An 18,434-nucleotide genomic window follows, 5' to 3' on the forward strand; every position below is an offset into this window, starting at 1 on the left:
GGTGATGGGGAAGAGAGGAGAAGGATGGGGTGGTGGGGAACAGAGGAGAAGGATGGGGTGATGGGGGAACAGAGGAGAAGGATGGGGTGATGGGGAACAGTGGAGAAGGATGGGGTGATGGGGAAGAGAGGAGAAGGATGGGGTGATGGGGAAGAGAGGAGAAGGATGGGGTGGTGGGGAACAGAGGAGAAGGATGGGGTGATGGGGGAACAGAGGAGAAGGATGGGGTGATGGGGAACAGAGGAGAAGGATGGGGTGATGGGGGAAGAGAGGAGAAGGATGGGGTGATGGGGAAGAGAGGAGAAGGATGGGGTGATGGGGAAGAGAGGAGAAGGATGGGGTGATGGGGAACAGAGGAGAAGGATGGGGTGATGGGGAACAGAGGAGAAGGATGGGGTGATGGGGAAGAGAGGAGAAGGATGGGGTGATGGGGAACAGAGGAGAAGGATGGGGTGATGGGGAACAGAGGAGAAGGATGGGGTGATGGGGAAGAGAGGAGAAGGATGGGGTGATGGGGAACAGAGGAGAAGGATGGGGTGATGGGGAAGAGAGGAGAAGGATGGGGTGATGGGGAAGAGAGGAGAAGGATGGGGTGATGGGGAACAGAGGAGAAGGATGGGGTGATGGGGAACAGAGGAGAAGGATGGGGTGATGGGGAACAGAGGAGAAGGATGGGGTGATGGGGAACAGAGGAGAAGGATGGGGTGATGGGGAACAGAGGAGAAGGATGGGGTGATGGGGAACAGTGGAGAAGGATGGGGTGATGGGGAACAGAGGAGAAGGATGGGGTGATGGGGAAGAGAGGAGAAGGATGGGGTGATGGGGAACAGAGGAGAAGGATGGGGTGATGGGGAAGAGAGGAGAAGGATGGGGTGATGGGGAAGAGAGGAGAAGGATGGGGTGATGGGGAAGAGAGGAGAAGGATGGGGTGATGGGGAACAGAGGAGAAGGATGGGGTGTTGGGGAACAGAGGAGAAGGATGGGGTGATGGGGGAACAGAGGAGAAGGATGGGGTGATGGGGAACAGTGGAGAAGGATGGGGTGATGGGGAACAGAGGAGAAGGATGGGGTGATGGGGAAGAGAGGAGAAGGATGGGGTGATGGGGAACAGAGGAGAAGGATGGGGTGATGGGGAAGAGAGGAGAAGGATGGGGTGATGGGGAAGAGAGGAGAAGGATGGGGTGATGGGGAAGAGAGGAGAAGGATGGGGTGATGGGGAACAGAGGAGAAGGATGGGGTGGTGGGGAACAGAGGAGAAGGATGGGGTGATGGGGAACAGAGGAGAAGGATGGGGTGATGGGGAACAGTGGAGAAGGATGGGGTGATGGGGAACAGAGGAGAAGGATGGGGTGATGGGGAAGAGAGGAGAAGGATGGGGTGATGGGGAACAGAGGAGAAGGATGGGGTGATGGGGAAGAGAGGAGAAGGATGGGGTGATGGGGAACAGAGGAGAAGGATGGGGTGATGGGGAAGAGAGGAGAAGGATGGGGTGATGGGGAAGAGAGGAGAAGGATGGGGTGATGGGGAACAGAGGAGAAGGATGGGGTGATGGGGAACAGAGGAGAAGGATGGGGTGATGGGGAACAGAGGAGAAGGATGGGGTGATGGGGAACAGAGGAGAAGGATGGGGTGATGGGGAACAGTGGAGAAGGATGGGGTGATGGGGAACAGTGGAGAAGGATGGGGTGATGGGGAACAGAGGAGAAGGATGGGGTGATGGGGAAGAGAGGAGAAGGATGGGGTGATGGGGAACAGAGGAGAAGGATGGGGTGATGGGGAAGAGAGGAGAAGGATGGGGTGATGGGGAAGAGAGGAGAAGGATGGGGTGATGGGGAAGAGAGGAGAAGGATGGGGTGATGGGGAACAGAGGAGAAGGATGGGGTGTTGGGGAACAGAGGAGAAGGATGGGGTGATGGGGGAACAGAGGAGAAGGATGGGGTGATGGGGAACAGTGGAGAAGGATGGGGTGATGGGGAACAGAGGAGAAGGATGGGGTGATGGGGAAGAGAGGAGAAGGATGGGGTGATGGGGAACAGAGGAGAAGGATGGGGTGATGGGGAAGAGAGGAGAAGGATGGGGTGATGGGGAAGAGAGGAGAAGGATGGGGTGATGGGGAAGAGAGGAGAAGGATGGGGTGATGGGGAACAGAGGAGAAGGATGGGGTGGTGGGGAACAGAGGAGAAGGATGGGGTGACGGGGGAACAGAGGAGAAGGATGGGGTGATGGGGAACAGTGGAGAAGGATGGGGTGATGGGGAACAGAGGAGAAGGATGGGGTGATGGGGAAGAGAGGAGAAGGATGGGGTGATGGGGAACAGAGGAGAAGGATGGGGTGATGGGGAAGAGAGGAGAAGGATGGGGTGATGGGGAAGAGAGGAGAAGGATGGGGTGATGGGGAACAGAGGAGAAGGATGGGGTGATGGGGAAAGAGGAGAAGGATGGGGTGATGGGGAACAGAGGAGAAGGATGGGGTGATGGGGAAGAGAGGGAAGGATGGGGTGATGGGGAAGAGAGGAGAAGGATGGGGTGATGGGGAACAGAGGAGAAGGATGGGGTGATGGGGAACAGAGGAGGAGGATGAGGTGATGGGGAACAGAGGAGAAGGATGGGGTGATGGGGGAACAGTGGAGAAGGATGGGGTGATGGGGAAGAGAGGAGAAGGATGGGGTGATGGGGGACAGAGGAGAAGGATGGGGTGATGGGGAACAGAGGAGAAGGATGGGGTGATGGGGAACAGAGGAGAAGGATGGGGTGATGGGGAACAGACGAGAAGGATGGGGTGATGGGGAAGAGAGGAGAAGGATGGGGTGATGGGGAAGAGAGGAGAAGGATGGGGTGATGGGGAAGAGAGGAGAAGGATGGGGTGATGGGGAACAGAGGAGAAGGATGGGGTGATGGGGAACAGAGGAGAAGGATGGGGTGATGGGGAAGAGAGGAGAAGGATGGGGTGATGGGGAATAGTGGAGAAGGATGGGGTGATGGGGAAGAGAGGAGAAGGATGGGGAGATGGGGAAGAGAGGAGAAAGGATGGGGTGAAGGGGAAGAGAGGAGAAAGGATGGGGTGATGGGGAACAGTGGAGAAGGATGGGGTGATGGGGAAGAGAGGAGAAAGATGGGGTGATGGGGGAACAGAGGAGAAGGATGGGGTGATGGGGGAACAGAGGAGAAGGATGGGGTGATGGGGAACAGAGGAGAAGGATGGGGTGATGGGGAAGAGAGGAGAAGGATGGGGTGATGGGGAAGAGAGGAGAAGGATGGGGTGATGGGGAAGAGAGGAGAAGGATGGGGTGATGGGGAACAGAGGAGAAGGATGGGGTGATGGGGAACAGAGGAGAAGGATGGGGTGATGGGGAACAGAGGAGAAGGATGGGTGATGGGGAACAGAGGAGAAGGATGGGGTGATGGGGAAGAGAGGAGAAGGATGGGGTGATGGGGAAGAGAGGAGAAGGATGGGGTGATGGGGAAGAGAGGAGAAGGATGGGGTGATGGGGAACAGAGGAGAAGGATGGGGTGATGGGGAAGAGAGGAGAAGGATGGGGTGATGGGGAACAGAGGAGAAGGATGGGGTGATGGGGAACAGAGGAGAAGGATGGGGTGATGGGGAAGAGAGGAGAAGGATGGGGTGATGGGGAAGAGAGGAGAAGGATGGGGTGATGGGGGAACAGAGGAGAAGGATGGGGTGATGGGGAAGAGAGGAGAAGGATGGGGTGATGGGGAAGAGAGGAGAAGGATGGGGTGATGGGGAAGAGAGGAGAAGGATGGGGTGATGGGGAAGAGAGGAGAAGGATGGGGTGATGGGGAACAGAGGAGAAGGATGGGGTGATGGGGAATAGTGGAGAAGGATGGGGTGATGGGGAAGAGAGGAGAAGGATGGGGTGATGGGGAAGAGAGGAGAAGGATGGGGTGATGGGGGAACAGAGGAGAAGGATGGGTTGATGGGGAACAGAGGAGAAGGATGGGGTGATGGGGAATAGTGGAGAAGGATGGGGTGATGGGGAAGAGAGGAGAAGGATGGGGTGATGGGGAATAGTGGAGAAGGATGGGGTGATGGGGAAGAGAGGAGAAGGATGGGGTGATGGGGGAACAGAGGAGAAGGATGGGTTGATGGGGAAGAGAGGAGAAGGATGGGGTGATGGGGGACAGAGGAGAAGGATGGGGTGATGGGGAACAGAGGAGAAGGATGGGGTGATGGGGAACAGAGGAGAAGGATGGAGTGATGGGGAAGAGAGGAGAAGGATGGGGTGATGGGGAAGAGAGGAGAAGGATGGGGTGATGGGGGAACAGAGGAGAAGGATGGGGTGATGGGGAACAGAGGAGAAGGATGGGGTGATGGGGAACAGAGGAGAAGGATGGAGTGATGGGGAACAGAGGAGAAGGATGGGGTGATGGGGAAGAGAGGAGAAGGATGGGGTGATGGGGGAACAGAGGAGAAGGATGGGGTGATGGGGAAGAGAGGAGAAGGATGGGGTGATGGGGAAGAGAGGAGAAGGATGGGGTGATGGGGAACAGAGGAGAAGGATGGAGTGATGGGGAACAGAGGAGAAGGATGGGGTGATGGGGAACAGAGGAGAAGGATGGGGTGATGGGGAACAGAGGAGAAGGATGGAGTGATGGGGAACAGAGGAGAAGGATGGGGTGATGGGGAAGAGAGGAGAAGGATGGGGTGATGGGGGAACAGAGGGGAAGGATGGGGTGATGGGGAAGAGAGGAGAAGGATGGGGTGATGGGGAAGAGAGGAGAAGGATGGGGTGATGGGGAACAGAGGAGAAGGATGGGGTGATGGGGAACAGTGGAGAAGGATGGGGTGATGGGGAAGAGAGGAGAAGGATGGGGTGATGGGGAAGAGAGGAGAAGGATGGGGTGATGGGGAAGAGAGGAGAAGGATGGGGTGATGGGTAAGAGAGGAGAAGGATGGGGTGATGGGGAACAGAGGAGAAGGATGGGGTGATGGGGAACAGAGGAGAAGGATGGTGTGATGGGGGAAGAGAGGAGAAGGATGGGGTGATGGGGGAACAGTGGAGAAGGATGGGGTGATGGGGGAAGAGAGGAGAAGGATGGGGTGATGGGGAGCAGAGGAGAAGGATGGGGTGATGGGGAACAGAGGAGAAGGATGGGGTGATGGGGAACAGAGGAGAAGGATGGGGTGATGGGGAAGAGAGGAGAAGGATGGGGTGATGGGGAAGAGAGGAGAAGGATGGGGTGATGGGGAAGAGAGGAGAAGGATGGGGTGATGGGGAACAGAGGAGAAGGATGGGGTGATGGGGAAGAGAGGAGAAGGATGGGGTGATGGGGAACAGAGGAGAAGGATGGGGTGATGGGGGAACAGAGGAGAAGGATGGGGTGATGGGGAACAGAGGAGAAGGATGGGGTGATGGGGAAGAGAGGAGAAGGATGGGGTGATGGGGAACAGAGGAGAAGGATGGGGTGATGGGGAAGAGAGGAGAAGGATGGGGTGATGGGGAACAGAGGAGAAGGATGGGGTGATGGGGAACAGAGGAGAAGGATGGGGTGATGGGGAAGAGAGGAGAAGGATGGGGTGATGGGGAACAGAGGAGAAGGATGGGGTGATGGGGAACAGTGGAGAAGGATGGGGTGATGGGGGAACAGAGGAGAAGGATGGGGTGATGGGGAAGAGAGGAGAAGGATGGGGTGATGGGGAAGAGAGGAGAAGGATGGGGTGATGGGGAACAGAGGAGAAGGATGGGGTGATGGGAAAGAGAGGAGAAGGATGGGGTGATGGGGAAGAGAGGAGAAGGATGGGGTGATGGGGAAGAGAGGAGAAGGATGGGGTGATGGGGAACAGAGGAGAAGGATGGGGTGATGGGGAACAGAGGAGAAGGATGGGGTGATGGGGAAGAGAGGAGAAGGATGGGGTGATGGGGAACAGAGGAGAAGGATGGGGTGATGGGGAACAGACGAGAAGGATGGGGTGATGGGGGAACAGAGGAGAAGGATGGGGTGATGGGGAAGAGAGGAGAAGGATGGGGTGATGGGGAACAGTGGAGAAGGATGGGGTGATGGGGGAAGAGAGGAGAAGGATGGGGTGATGGGGAACAGTGGAGAAGGATGGGGTGATGGGGAAGAGAGGAGAAGGATGGGGTGATGGGGAACAGAGGAGAAGGATGGGGTGATGGGGAACAGAGGAGAAGGATGGGGTGATGGGGAAGAGAGGAGAAGGATGGGGTGATGGGGAACAGAGGAGAAGGATGGGGTGATGGGGAATAGTGGAGAAGGATGGGGTGATGGGGAAGAGAGGAGAAGGATGGGGTGATGGGGAACAGTGGAGAAGGATGGGGTGATGGGGAAGAGAGGAGAAGGATGGGGTGATGGGGAACAGTGGAGAAGGATGGGGTGATGGGGAAGAGAGGAGAAGGATGGGGTGATGGGGGAACAGAGGAGAAGGATGGGGTGATGGGGAACAGAGGAGAAGGATGGGGTGATGGGGAAGAGAGGAGAAGGATGGGGTGATGGGGAAGAGAGGAGAAGGATGGGGTGATGGGGAACAGTGGAGAAGGATGGGGTGATGGGGGAACAGAGGAGAAGGATGGGGTGATGGGGAACAGAGGAGAAGGATGGGGTGATGGGGAAGAGAGGAGAAGGATGGGGTGATGGGGAAGAGAGGAGAAGGATGGGGTGATGGGGAACAGTGGAGAACGTTGACGGACACCTCTGAAAAAGAGGGTCGTTAAAATGTGCTGATTTTGGAAAGATGGTTCGATCTAATAGTTGACAATGTCTGTTGTAATGATTCCTCCCACATCCAAGACTCTAACGGTTAAATGCCACAAAAAAACCTGCCGCTTGGTAGCATCAGTTCTGACTGTTGTTTTCTATCACAGTCCTCAAGTGAATAACTATAATAGATTCTTCTGTTTTCACTATCCCCTCTGACCTTCCCCTCTCTGACCCCGAACGATCAGTCCTCAGCAAAGGCCTGATTTTCATCGCCTTATGCCCCCACCTCAATTAATTTCGAGCTCGGCACGATGTTGAGCTCTTTTTCCGTTGCCTTTGTCTCCATGCCCACTTCTCTGGCCAGGAGTCTTCTCCCCGCACAGCTGACCCTTTCTCCCACTTTCAGAATTCTAATTCTACCTGGACCCCTCCCTCTGACCTCTTAACCTCTCTAGATCTTTTCATTGAAAACTGCCGCTGTGACATCGGCCGTCTCCATTTCTCTGTTCCCCTCACCCATGCCAACCTACCTCCCCCTAAACTTGCAGCACTCTGTTCTCAGATCCAACCCCAACATTGACATTAAACCTGCTGACAGGGTGGTGCTGTTGTTATTTGGCGAACTGACCTCTACCTAGCGGAGGCTGAATGCCAACTCTCCGACACCTCCTCCTACCTCCCCCTGGACCATGGCCCCACTACCGAACATCAAGCCACCGTTTCCAAGACTGTCACTGACCTCATCTCCTCTGGAGATCTTCCCTCAATGGCCACCAACCTCATAGTTCCCCAACCCCGCACAGCCCGCTTCTATCTCCTTCCCAAGATCCACAAACAGGACTGCCCTGGTAGATCCATCGTTTCAGCCTGTTCTTGCCCCACAGAACTTATCTATTCCTATCTCAACTCTTTTTTCTCCCCTTGTCCAGTCTCTTCCCATCTGCATCCGTGACTCTTCCAACGCCCTCCGTCAATTTAACAGTTTCCAGTTTCCTGGCCCCAACCGCCTCCTTTTCACTATGGACGTCCAATCCCTCTACACCTCCATCCCCCACCAGGATGGCCTGAGGGCACTCCGCTTCTTCCTTGAACAGAGGCCCAACCAGTCCCCATCCACCACCACCCTCCTCCGCCTGGCTGAACCTGTTCTCACACTGAACAACTTCTCCCTTGACTTCACTCACTTCATCCAAATCAAAGGTGTTGCTATGGGAACCCGCATGGGTCCTAGCTATGCCTGCCTTTTCGTGGGATATATGGAACATTCTTTGTTCCAGTTCTACTCAGGTCCCCTCCCTCACCTCTTTTTCCGGTACATTGATTACTGTATCAGTGATGTTTCCTGCTCTCGCCCTGAACTAGAAAATTGCATTCACTTTGCCTCCAATTTCCACTCTTCCCTTACCTTCACATGGTCCCTCTCCCACTCTTCCCTACCCTTCTTCGACTTCTCTGTCTCCATCTCTGGCGATAGGCTATTGACAAACACTCACTATAAGCCCAGTGACTCCCACAGCTACCGGGACTACACTTCCTCCCACCCTGCCTCCTGTAAGGACTCTATTCCATTCTCCCAGTTTCTCCATCTCTGCCACATCTGCTCTGACGATGCCACCTTCCATACCAGTGCTTCCGACGTGTCTTCCTTTTTCCTCAACCGAGGATTCCCCTCTACAGTGGTTGACACGACCCTTGACCGTGTCTGTTCTATTTCCTGCACTTCTGCTCTCACCCCTTCCTCTCCCTCCCAGAACCACGATAGGGATCCCCTTGTCCTCACCTTTCACCTCACCAGCCTTCACATTCAACGGATCATCCTCCGCCATTTCCTCTCTCACATGGCAGATGTCAATCATTCTGCCATTGCCATTTACACTTCATGTAGAGTCATCTTTTGTTTCTTAACTTGTCCCATTACCATCTCCTTTTGCCTTGCACCATCATCCCTTTTGTCTCTCAATCTCTCCTGCCTTCCACCCTATCACAGACCTTCCCTTTTGTTCTTTCCGGGACAGAGATGGGCGATGTTACGAAGGTGGATAACGTTACACACATCAAACATTCTGTGTCGGAACATAATGAGCACGAAGGTCTGCAGACTGGTGACTTCATCCATTATTTAAACAAGGTGAGCCACAGGAAGCCAGAGCTACTTCACTTAATCTTTCTTGTTTTTGTGATGTTTACCTCAGTCATTTCTGCCTTTGGTCAATGATTTTGAACCGAGGAGTCATAAGGAGGAACTTACTCAAAACAAATGTTTACAAAGAATAAAATACAAGAGTTCGCACTTGTTAAGAGAGAAAGAAAAGGAAGAACTTGCATTTCTATAGCGCCTTTCACAACCTCAGATGTCACAAAGCACCTTACAACCAATGAAATACTTTTTCAAGTATAGTCACTGTTGTAATGTAAGAAATGCAGCAACCAATTTGCACACAGCCAGACCCCACAAGCAGCAAAGTGATAACGAGCAGACAATGTTTTTTTGAGTGATGTAGTTGAGGGATAAATATTGGCTAGGATACCAGGGAGAACGCCACTGCTCGTCTTCAAACCAGTGCCATCCACCTGAGAGGGCAGACGGGGCCTCGATTTAACATCCCATCTGAAATATGGCCCCTCTGACAGTGCAGCGCTCCCTCAGTACTGCCCCTCCGACAGTGCAGTGCTCCCTCAGTACTGCCCCTCCGACAGTGCAGCGCTCCCTCAGTACTGCCCTTCCGACAGTGCAGTGTTCCCTCAGTACTGCCCCTCTGACAGTGCAGCGTTCCCTCAGTACTGCCCCTCCGACAGTGCAGCGTTCCCTCAGTACTGCCCCTCCGACAGTGCAGCGCTCCCTCAGTACTGCCCCTCCGACAGTGCAGCGTTCCCTCAGTACTGTCCCTCTGACAGTGCAGCGTTCCCTCAGTACTGCCCCTCCGACAGTGCGGCGCTCCCTCAGTACTGCCCCTCCGACAGTGCGGCGTTCCCTCAGTACTGCCCCTCCGACAGTGCGGCGTTCCCTCAGTACTGCCCCTCCGACAGTGCAGCGCTCCCTCAGTACTGCCCCTCCGACAGTGCAGCACTCCCTCAGTACTGCCCCTCCGACAGTGCCGCTCTCCCTCAGTACTGCCCCTATGACAGTGCAGCATTCCCTCAGTACTGCCCCTCTGACAGTGCAGCACTCCCTCAGTACTGCCCCTCCGACAGTGCCGCTCTCCCTCAGTACTGCCCCTATGACAGTGCAGCGTTCCCTCAGTACTGCCCCTCCGACAGTGCAGCACTCCCTCAGTACTGCCCCTATGACACTGCAGCGTTCCCTCAGTACTGCCCCTCCGACAGTGCGGCTCTCCCTCAGTACTGCCCCTCCGACAGTGCAGCGCTCCCTCAGTACTGCCCCTCCGACAGTGCAGCGCTCCCTCAGTACTGCCCCTCCGACAGTGCAGCGCTCCCTCAGTACTGCCCCTCCGACAGTGCAGCGCTCCCTCGAACCCACAATCTTCTGTCTCAGAGGCAAGAGCAGTACCCACTGACGAAAAAAGACCCGGGTCCATCGAGTTCACCTTCGACCATCCTGGCAGTCACATGATACAATGATAATGGAGTTATTGACCAATCACAGCGATCAATCTCGATCAATGAGTCTATAACAGACCCAGACATGAAGTGAGCTAAACAACAACTTGTATTTATATGGCGCCTTTAATGTAGTAAAACCTCCCAAGGCGCTTCACAGGAACGTAATCAATCAAATTTTGACACCGAGCCACATGAGGAGATAAACCTGCAAAAGGACATAGACAGGCTAAGTGAGTGGGCAGAGATTTGGCAGATGCAATATAATGTTGGAAAGTGTGAGGTAATGCACTTTGGCAGAAAAATCAAAGAGCAAGTTATTATCTAAATGGAGAGAAACTGCAAAGTGCTACAGTACAAAGGGATCTGGGGGTCCTGGTGCATGAAACACAGAAGGTTAGTATGCAGGTACAGCAGGTGATCAGGAAGGCCAATGGAATCTTGGCTTTTATTGCAAGGGGGATGGAGTATAAAAGCAGGGAAGTCTTGCTTCAGTTATACAGGGTATTGGTGAGGCCACACCTGGAATACTGCGTACAGTTTTGGTTTCCAAATTTAAGAAAAGATATACTTGCTCTCGAGGCAGTTCAGAGAAGGTTCACTCGGATGATTCCAGAGATGAGGGGGTTGACTTATGAGGAAAGGTTGAGTAGGTTGGGCCTCTACTCATTGGAATTCAGAAGAATGAGAGGCGATCTTATCGAAACATATAAGATTATGAGGGGGCTTGTTCGGGTGGATGCGGTGAGGATGTTTCCACTGATGGGTGAGACTAGAACTAGGGGGCATAATCTTAGAATAAGGGGCTGCCGTTTCAAAACTGAGATGAGGAAAAACTTCTTCACTCAGAGGGTAGTAAATCTATGGAATTTGCTACCTCAGAGAGCTGTGGAAGCTGCAACATTAAATAAATTTAAAACGGAGATAGACAGTTTCCTAGCTGATAAGGGAATTAGGGGTTACGGGGAGCAGGCAGGGAAGTGGACGTGAGTCTAGGTTCGGATCAGCCATGATCCTATTGAATGGCGGAGCAGGCCCGAGGGGCCGTATGGCCTACTCCTGCTCCTACTTCCTACTTCTTATGTTTATTAAGACAGTTGATCAAAAGCTTGGTCAAAGAGGTAGGTTTTAAGGAGCGTCTTAAAGGAGAGAGAGGTAGAGAGGCGGAGAGGTTTAGGGAGGGAATTCCAGAGCTTAGGGCCCAGGCAGCTGAAGGCACGGCCACCAATGGTGGAGCGATGAAAATCGGGGATGTGCAAGAGGCCACAATTGAAGGAGCGCAGAGATCTGGGAGGGTTGCGGGGTTGAAGGAGATTACAGAGATAGGGAGGGGCGAGGCCATGGAGGGATTTGAAAACAAGGATGAGAATTTAAAAAACCCCAGTGATGTAGAGCTTTGGGAACCATAGTTCCAAAGTCACCTGTTCCTCCGAAGACACGCTACACTCACGTCATGTCTCAAATGATTCATATATTGCATCCCGAAATATTCCAAAAATGGTTGAAAATAATCTTTATAGCAACACTATATTTTCCCATGAACATAACGTCTCACCATCGACACTAACGAGTGAATCTTGCAATGGTCTCCCCACCACACAGATGTTGGGACCATGCAATCAAACAGTCGGGATGCTGGGAATCGAGACTGGGCTGCTGATTCTCCGATTCATTCTGTCCCCATAGCCTGCAGCAGAGTTCAGGAGAGGCGCTCCCCCAATAACCTAACTAGGGTAACCTCGTGAGGCTTCATTCCACGGTGGAGTGTGACCATGCCCGTCGACACCTTGGGGCTTTAGAATTAAACAGCTAACTTCTCTTTTCATTCATTCTCGGGATGTGGGCGTCGCTGGCGAGGCCGGCATTTATTGCCCATCCCTAGTTGCCCTCGAGAAGGTGGTGGTGGTGAGCCGCCTTCTTGAACCGCTGCAGTCCGTGTGGTGAAGGTGCTCCCACAGTGCTGTTAGGGAGGGAGCTCCAGGATTTTGACCCAGCGACGATATATGTGCAAGTCGGGATGGTGTGTGACTTGGAGGGGATCTTGGAGGTGATGGTGTTCCCATGCGCCTGCTGCCCTTGTCCTTAAAGGGTCCACTCTCCTGTTTAGTGCGGAGTCTAGACAACAGCAGAGCCTCACAGAATGCCCCAATTGCAGATAAAATATTGCCTGGTAGTGCTGAGCTGAATGGACCCGAAGGGCCCAGGTTCAACTTTCAGCCTGTGTTGAGACCTTGGCTGTCTCATTTCAGTACCTTTCATAGAATCACAGAATGACACAGCACAGAAGGAGGCCATTCAGCCCATCGTGCCTGTGCCGGCTCTTTGAAAGAGCTCTCCAATTAGTCCCACTCCACCTGCTCTTTCCCCATAGCCTTGTAAATATTTTCCCCTTCAAGTATTTATCCAATTCCCTTTTTGAAAGTTACTATTGAATCTGCTTCCACCGCCCTTTCAGGCAGCACATTCCAGATCACAACAACTCGCTGCGTAAAGAAAGAATTTCCTCATCTCCCCTCTGGTCCTTTTGCCAATTACCTTCAATCTCTGGTTACCAGCCCTCCTGCCACTGGAAACAGTTTCCCCCTGTCTATCCTATCAAAACCCTTTAGGCTGAGAAGGTGAAAAATCAGCCAAGCTTCCCTTATTTACAGAGTTAGAGGTGCAGCCTTTCGGATAAGGCCCCGTCTGCCCTCTTATCAAGATCGCACGGCACTATTTCGAAGAAGAGCAGGGGAGTTCTCCCCGGTGTCCTGGGGCCAATATTTATCCCTCAACCAACATCGCTGAAACAGATTAGCTGGTCATTTTTACATTAATGCATTTAAGGGGAAGCTAGATAAACACACGAGGGAGAAAGGAATAGAAGGATATGCTGATGGGGTGAGATGAAGAGGGGTGGGAGGAGGCTGGTGTGAGGCATAAACACCGGCACGGAGCAGTTGGGCCCAATGGCCTGTTTCTGTGCTGTAGATTCTGTGTAATAATTCTTTGCTGTTTGTGGGAGCTTGCTGTGCACAAATTGGCTGCCGTGTTTCTTACATTACAACAGTGACTACACTTCAAAAAGTACTTCATTGGCTGTAAAGCACTTTGGGACATCCTGAGGTCGTGAAAGGCGCTATAGAAATGCAGGTTCCTTCTTTCTATGTTGATTGCCACACAATCTTTGCAGCGAGTTAATTAACCGATTGATAAAAGCTGTACAGTTTGTTTCAGTTTAGACAGCACTTTATCACATTTTACAAGGATGAGAGGATATTGTGAATCTTTGGAATTCTCTGCCCCAGAGGGCTGTGGATGCTGAGTCGTTGAGTATATTCAAGGCTGAGATCGATAGATTCTTGGACTCTAGGGGAATCAAGGGATCTGGGGATCAGGCAGGAAAGTGGAGTTGAGGTCGATGATCAGCCATGATCCTATTGAATGGCGGAGCAGGCTCGAGGGGCCGAACGGCCGACTCCTGCTCCTAATTCTTATGATATAACTATCAGGAAAGACTGAACAGGCTGAGGCTTTTTTCTGTAGAAAAGAGAAGGCTGCAGGGTGACCTGATCGAGGTCTTTAAAATTATGAAAGGGTTCGATAGGGTAGACGCAGAGAAGATGTTTCCACTTGTTAAAGAGACCAGAACTAGGGGCCATAAATATAAGATAGGCACTAATAAATCCAATCGGTAATTCAGGAGAAACTTCTTTACCCAGAGAGTGGTGAGAATGTGGAACTCGCTCCCACAGGGAGTGGTGGAGGCGAATAGTGTTGATACATTTAAGGGGAGGCTGGATAAACACATGAGGGAGAAAGGAATAGAAGGATATGGTGATGGGGTGAGATGAAGAGGGGTGGGAGGAGGCTCGTGTGGAGCATAAACACCGGCACGGAGCAGTTGGGCCGAATGGCCTGTTTCTATGCTGTGCATTCTGTGTAATTCTATATTAGTGAATATGAGAGTTCAACAAAATTAACAGTGAGGGATTAGAGGTGTGACAATCGAGACCGAAACACTCGCCGACACTCCCTGCCTAATTGGTATTTTGATGCTGTTGCTTGTTGTCGATTCAGCAGTTCCGCCTCCTCCTGCTCCTCTGTCAGTTAGTCCCTCGCCCGCCGGGGATTTATTCAGCCATAAAGTGATGCCGCGGGATCTCAGGAACTATCTTCGAAGCTCCCGCTGCTGCAGGAATTGTACCGCATGGTGCTGAGGGGGTCAGACACATATCCTGCAACATAAAGAAGGAATCATTTTAAAGCTGCACTCCAAAATCTAAAGTATTCATGCTCACAGTGTCCCTGGGCTTAGAATCACAGGAATTACAAGTGTAGAAGGAGGCCATTCGGCCCATCGTGCCGGTGCTCGCCATTCAACTAGGGTGGTCTACTTTAATCACACTTCATGCCTTTTTCCCTGTATCCTTTTACATTCTTCCTTTTCAAATATTTATCCAATTCCCCTTTTTAATGATGACCCCAATAGCCCCTCGTGGTAACACATTCCATATTCTAAAGAAGGAACTTACATTTCTATAGCGCCTTTCACCACCTCAGGACGTCCTGAAGTGCTTCACAGCCAAAGAAGAATTTTTGAAGTGTAGTCACTGTTGTAATGTAGGAAACGCGGCGCTCAATTTGTGTACAGCAAGCTCCCACAAACAGCAATGAGATTAATGACCAGATCATCTGTTTAAGTGATGTTGGTGGAGGGATAAATATTGGCCAGGACACTGGGGGAGAACTCCCCTGCTCTTCCTTGAAATAGCGCCATGGGATCTTTTACAGCTACCTGAGGGAGCAGACGGGGGCCTCGGTTAAACGTCTCATCTGAAAGGCGGCACCTCCGACAGTGCAGCGCTCCCTCAGAACTGCCCCTCCGATAATCCAGCGCTCCCTCAGTACTGCCCCTCCGACAGTGCAGCACTCCCTCAGTACTGCCCCTCCGACAATGCAGCGCTGCCTCAGTACTGCCCCTCCGACAGTGCAGCACTCCCTCAGTACTGCCCCGCCGACAGTGCAGCGCTCCCTCAGTAATGCCCCTCCGATAATCCAGCGCTCCCTCAGTACTGCCCCTCCGACAGTGCAGCGCTCCCTCAGTACTGCCCCTCCGACAATGCAGCGCTGCCTCAGTACTGCCCCTCCGACAGTGCAGCGCTGCCTCAGTACTGCCCCTCCGACAGTGCAGCACTCCCTCAGTACTGCCACTCCGGCAGTGCAGCGCTCCCTCAATACTGCCCCTCCGACAGTGCAGCACTCAGTACTGCCCCTCCGGCAGTGCGGCGCTCCCTCAGTACTGCCCCTCCAACAGTGCGGCGCTCCCTCAGTACTGCCCCTCCGACAGTGCGGCGCTCCCTCAATACTGACCCTCCGACAGTGCAGGGCTCCCTCAGTACTGCCCCTCCGACAGCGCTACGCTCCCTCAGTACTGCCCCTCCGACAGTGCAGCACCCCCTCAGTACTGCCCCTCCAGCAGTGCAGCGCTCGCTCAGTACTGCCCCTCCGACAGCACTCCGCTCCCTCAATACTGACCCGCCGACAGTGCAGAGCTCTCTCAGTTCTGTCCCTCCGACAGTACAGAGCTCTCTCAGTTCTGTCCCTCGGACAGTGGAGCACTCCCTCAGTACTGACCCTCCGATAGTGCAGCACTCCCTCAGTACTGACCGTCCGACAGTGCAGCACTCCCTCAGTTCTGTCCCTCCGACATTACGGCGCTCCATCAGTACTGTCCCTCCGACAGTGCAGTGCTCCCTCAGTACTGCCCCTCCGACAGTGCAGTGCTCCCTCAGTACTGCCCCTCCGACGGTGCAGCCCTCCCTCAGTACTACCCCTCCGACAGTGCAGCACTCCCTCAGTTCTGTCCCTCCGACATCACGGCGCTCCATCAGTACTGTCCCTCCGACAGTGCAGCCCTCCCTCAGTACTGCACCTCCGACAGTGCAGTGCTCCCTCAGTACTGCCCCCTCCGGCAGTGCAGTGCTCCCTCAGTACTGCCCCTCCGACAGTGCAGCGCTCCCTCAGTACTGCCCCTTGACAGTGCAGCCCTCCCTCAGTACTGCACCTCCGACAGTGCAGCCCTCCCTCAGTACTGCCCCTCTGACAGTGCAGTGCTCCCTCAGTACTGCCCCTCCGACAGTGCAGTGCTCCCTCAGTACTGCCCCTCCGACAGTGCAGTGCTCCCTCAGTACTGCCCCTCCGACAGTGCAGCACTCCCTCAGTACTGACCGTCCGATAGTGCGGCGCTCCCTCAGTACTGTCCCTCCGACAGCGCTACGCTCCCTCAGTACTGCCCCTCCGACAGTGCAGCGCTCCCTCAGTACTGCCCCTCCGACAGTGCAGTGCTCCCTCAGTACTGCCCATGCGCTCGAGTCTCCGGAGTGGGACTTGAACCCGTGACCTTCTGACTCGGAGGCATGAGTGCTACCCACTGAGCCACGGCTAATGGTTACTAGTCCAGTATTGTCACCAATGGCCTACCAACCAAGGTTGCACTGGTGGCAATCTGTCAATCTAGCAGTACGATAGCTGAAAATAGGACCGATGACACTTACCATTTACATCCATTGGCGGGTACTGCAGATTCTTCCTGAGGTCCTCCAGAGGGAATCCTTGGGAAGAACGACGCTCATTGCCACTGGGGACAAAAATATTAGAGTCAGAGAATCTCACAGCACAGAGGGTGGCCATTCGGCCCATCGTGCCTGTGCCGGCTCTTTGAAAGAGCTTTCCAATTGGTCCCACTCCCTGCTCTTTCCCCACAGCCCTGCAAATTTTTTCCTTTTCAAGTATATATCCGATTCCTTTTTTAAACAGAAGATCAGAAGAAATAAGAGCAGGAGTTGACCACACGGCCCCGCGAGCCTGCTCCGCCATTCAATGAGATCATGGCTGATCATCAAGCTCAACTCCACTTTCCTGCACTATCCCCATATCCCTTGATTCCCCCAGAGTCCAAAATTCTATTGATTTCTGCCTTGAATATACTCAATGACTGAGCCGCCACAGCCCTCTGGGGCAGAGATTTCCAAAGATTCACCACCCTCTGAGTGAAGACATTTCTCCTCATCTCAGTCCTAAATGGCCGACCCCTTATTCTGTGACCCCTGGTTCTAGACTCCCCAGCCAGGGGAAGCATCCTCCCTGCGTCTACCCTGCGCTGCACTGTCGGAGGGGCAGTACTGAGGTAGTGCTGCACCGTCGGAGGGGCAGTACGGAGGGAGTGCTGCACTGTCGAAGGGGCAATACTGAGAGAGCGCTGCACTGTCGGAGGGGCAGTACTGAGGGAGTGCTGCACTGTCGGAGGGGCAGTACTGAGAGAGCGCTGCACTGTCGGAGGCGCAGTACTGAGGGAGCGCTGCACTGTCGGAGGGGCAGTACTGAGGGAGTGCTGCACTGTCGGAGGGGCAGTACTGAGGGAGCGCTGCACTGTCGGAGGGGCAGTACTGAGGGAGCGCTGCACTGTCGGAGGGGCAGTACTGAGGGAGTGCTGCACTGTCGGAGGGGCAGTACCGAGGGAGCGCTGCACTGTCAGAGGTGCCATTTTTCAGATGAGATGTTAATGATGGCACCTCCAACAGTACAGCCCTCCCTTAGTCCTGCCCCTCCAGCAGTGCAACGCTCCCTCAATACTGCCCCTCCGACAGTGCAGCGCTCCTTCAGTACTGCCCCTCCGACAGTGCAGCGCTCACTCAGTACTGCACTGGAGTGTCAGCGTAGTTTAATTTGTGCTCAAGTCTCTGGAGTGGGATTCGAACCCACGACCTTCTGACTCAGAGCCGAGGCTGCCGCGTTCCCTACATTCTAACACTGACTGCACTTCAAAAACGTACTTCATTGGCTGTGAAGCGCTTTGGGACGTCCTGAGGTCATGTAGGCCGTTACAGAAATGTAAGTTCTTTCTTTCATACTGATCGCATGGGTGCGGGAAGCAGAGGAAAACTGGGCGGTGGGGGAAGGTCAGAGGCCCGGCAAGGAATGTGGCCGATTTCCCTCCGCGTCCAGACAATCCGCTACACTCGCCAGCAGTAACCGGACTGTCTGCCGCGTGGTCTGTGTCACTGGAAAAGTTCACATATTGTCTCAGGTATCAGGAGCTGGCTGCCTTCGCATTGAAACCCGAGACGGAAACCCGACCCTGTTAGCTGAGCTGGGGCCGTCTCTCGGTGAGATTCAGACCTCTATCTCCACAGATACATTTCAAAGCGCGCGCACTCTCTC

At 53.8% G+C, this 18,434-nt stretch overlaps 1 protein-coding gene across 1 annotated transcript in view; it reads right to left on the reverse strand.

Moving 5' to 3' along the window:
• Positions 1–10,339: 10,339 nt before the first annotated feature.
• Positions 10,340–18,434, reverse strand: part of tnni3k (TNNI3 interacting kinase) — a 184,874-nt gene continuing 176,779 nt past the window's right edge. The window contains exons 24-25 of the mRNA XM_085983580.1: positions 16,769–16,851; positions 10,340–14,449 (exon numbers count right to left, since the gene is read on the reverse strand). Of these exons, the coding sequence (XP_085839706.1) occupies positions 14,376–14,449; positions 16,769–16,851 (157 nt within the window). The 3' untranslated portion in view covers positions 10,340–14,375. The remainder of the gene's footprint in view (positions 14,450–16,768; positions 16,852–18,434) is intronic.

This window comes from Somniosus microcephalus, chromosome 3, assembly GCF_052327205.1.
Source record: "Somniosus microcephalus isolate GS21.2 chromosome 3, FLI_Smic_1.0, whole genome shotgun sequence".
NCBI lineage: Eukaryota > Metazoa > Chordata > Chondrichthyes > Squaliformes > Somniosidae > Somniosus > Somniosus microcephalus.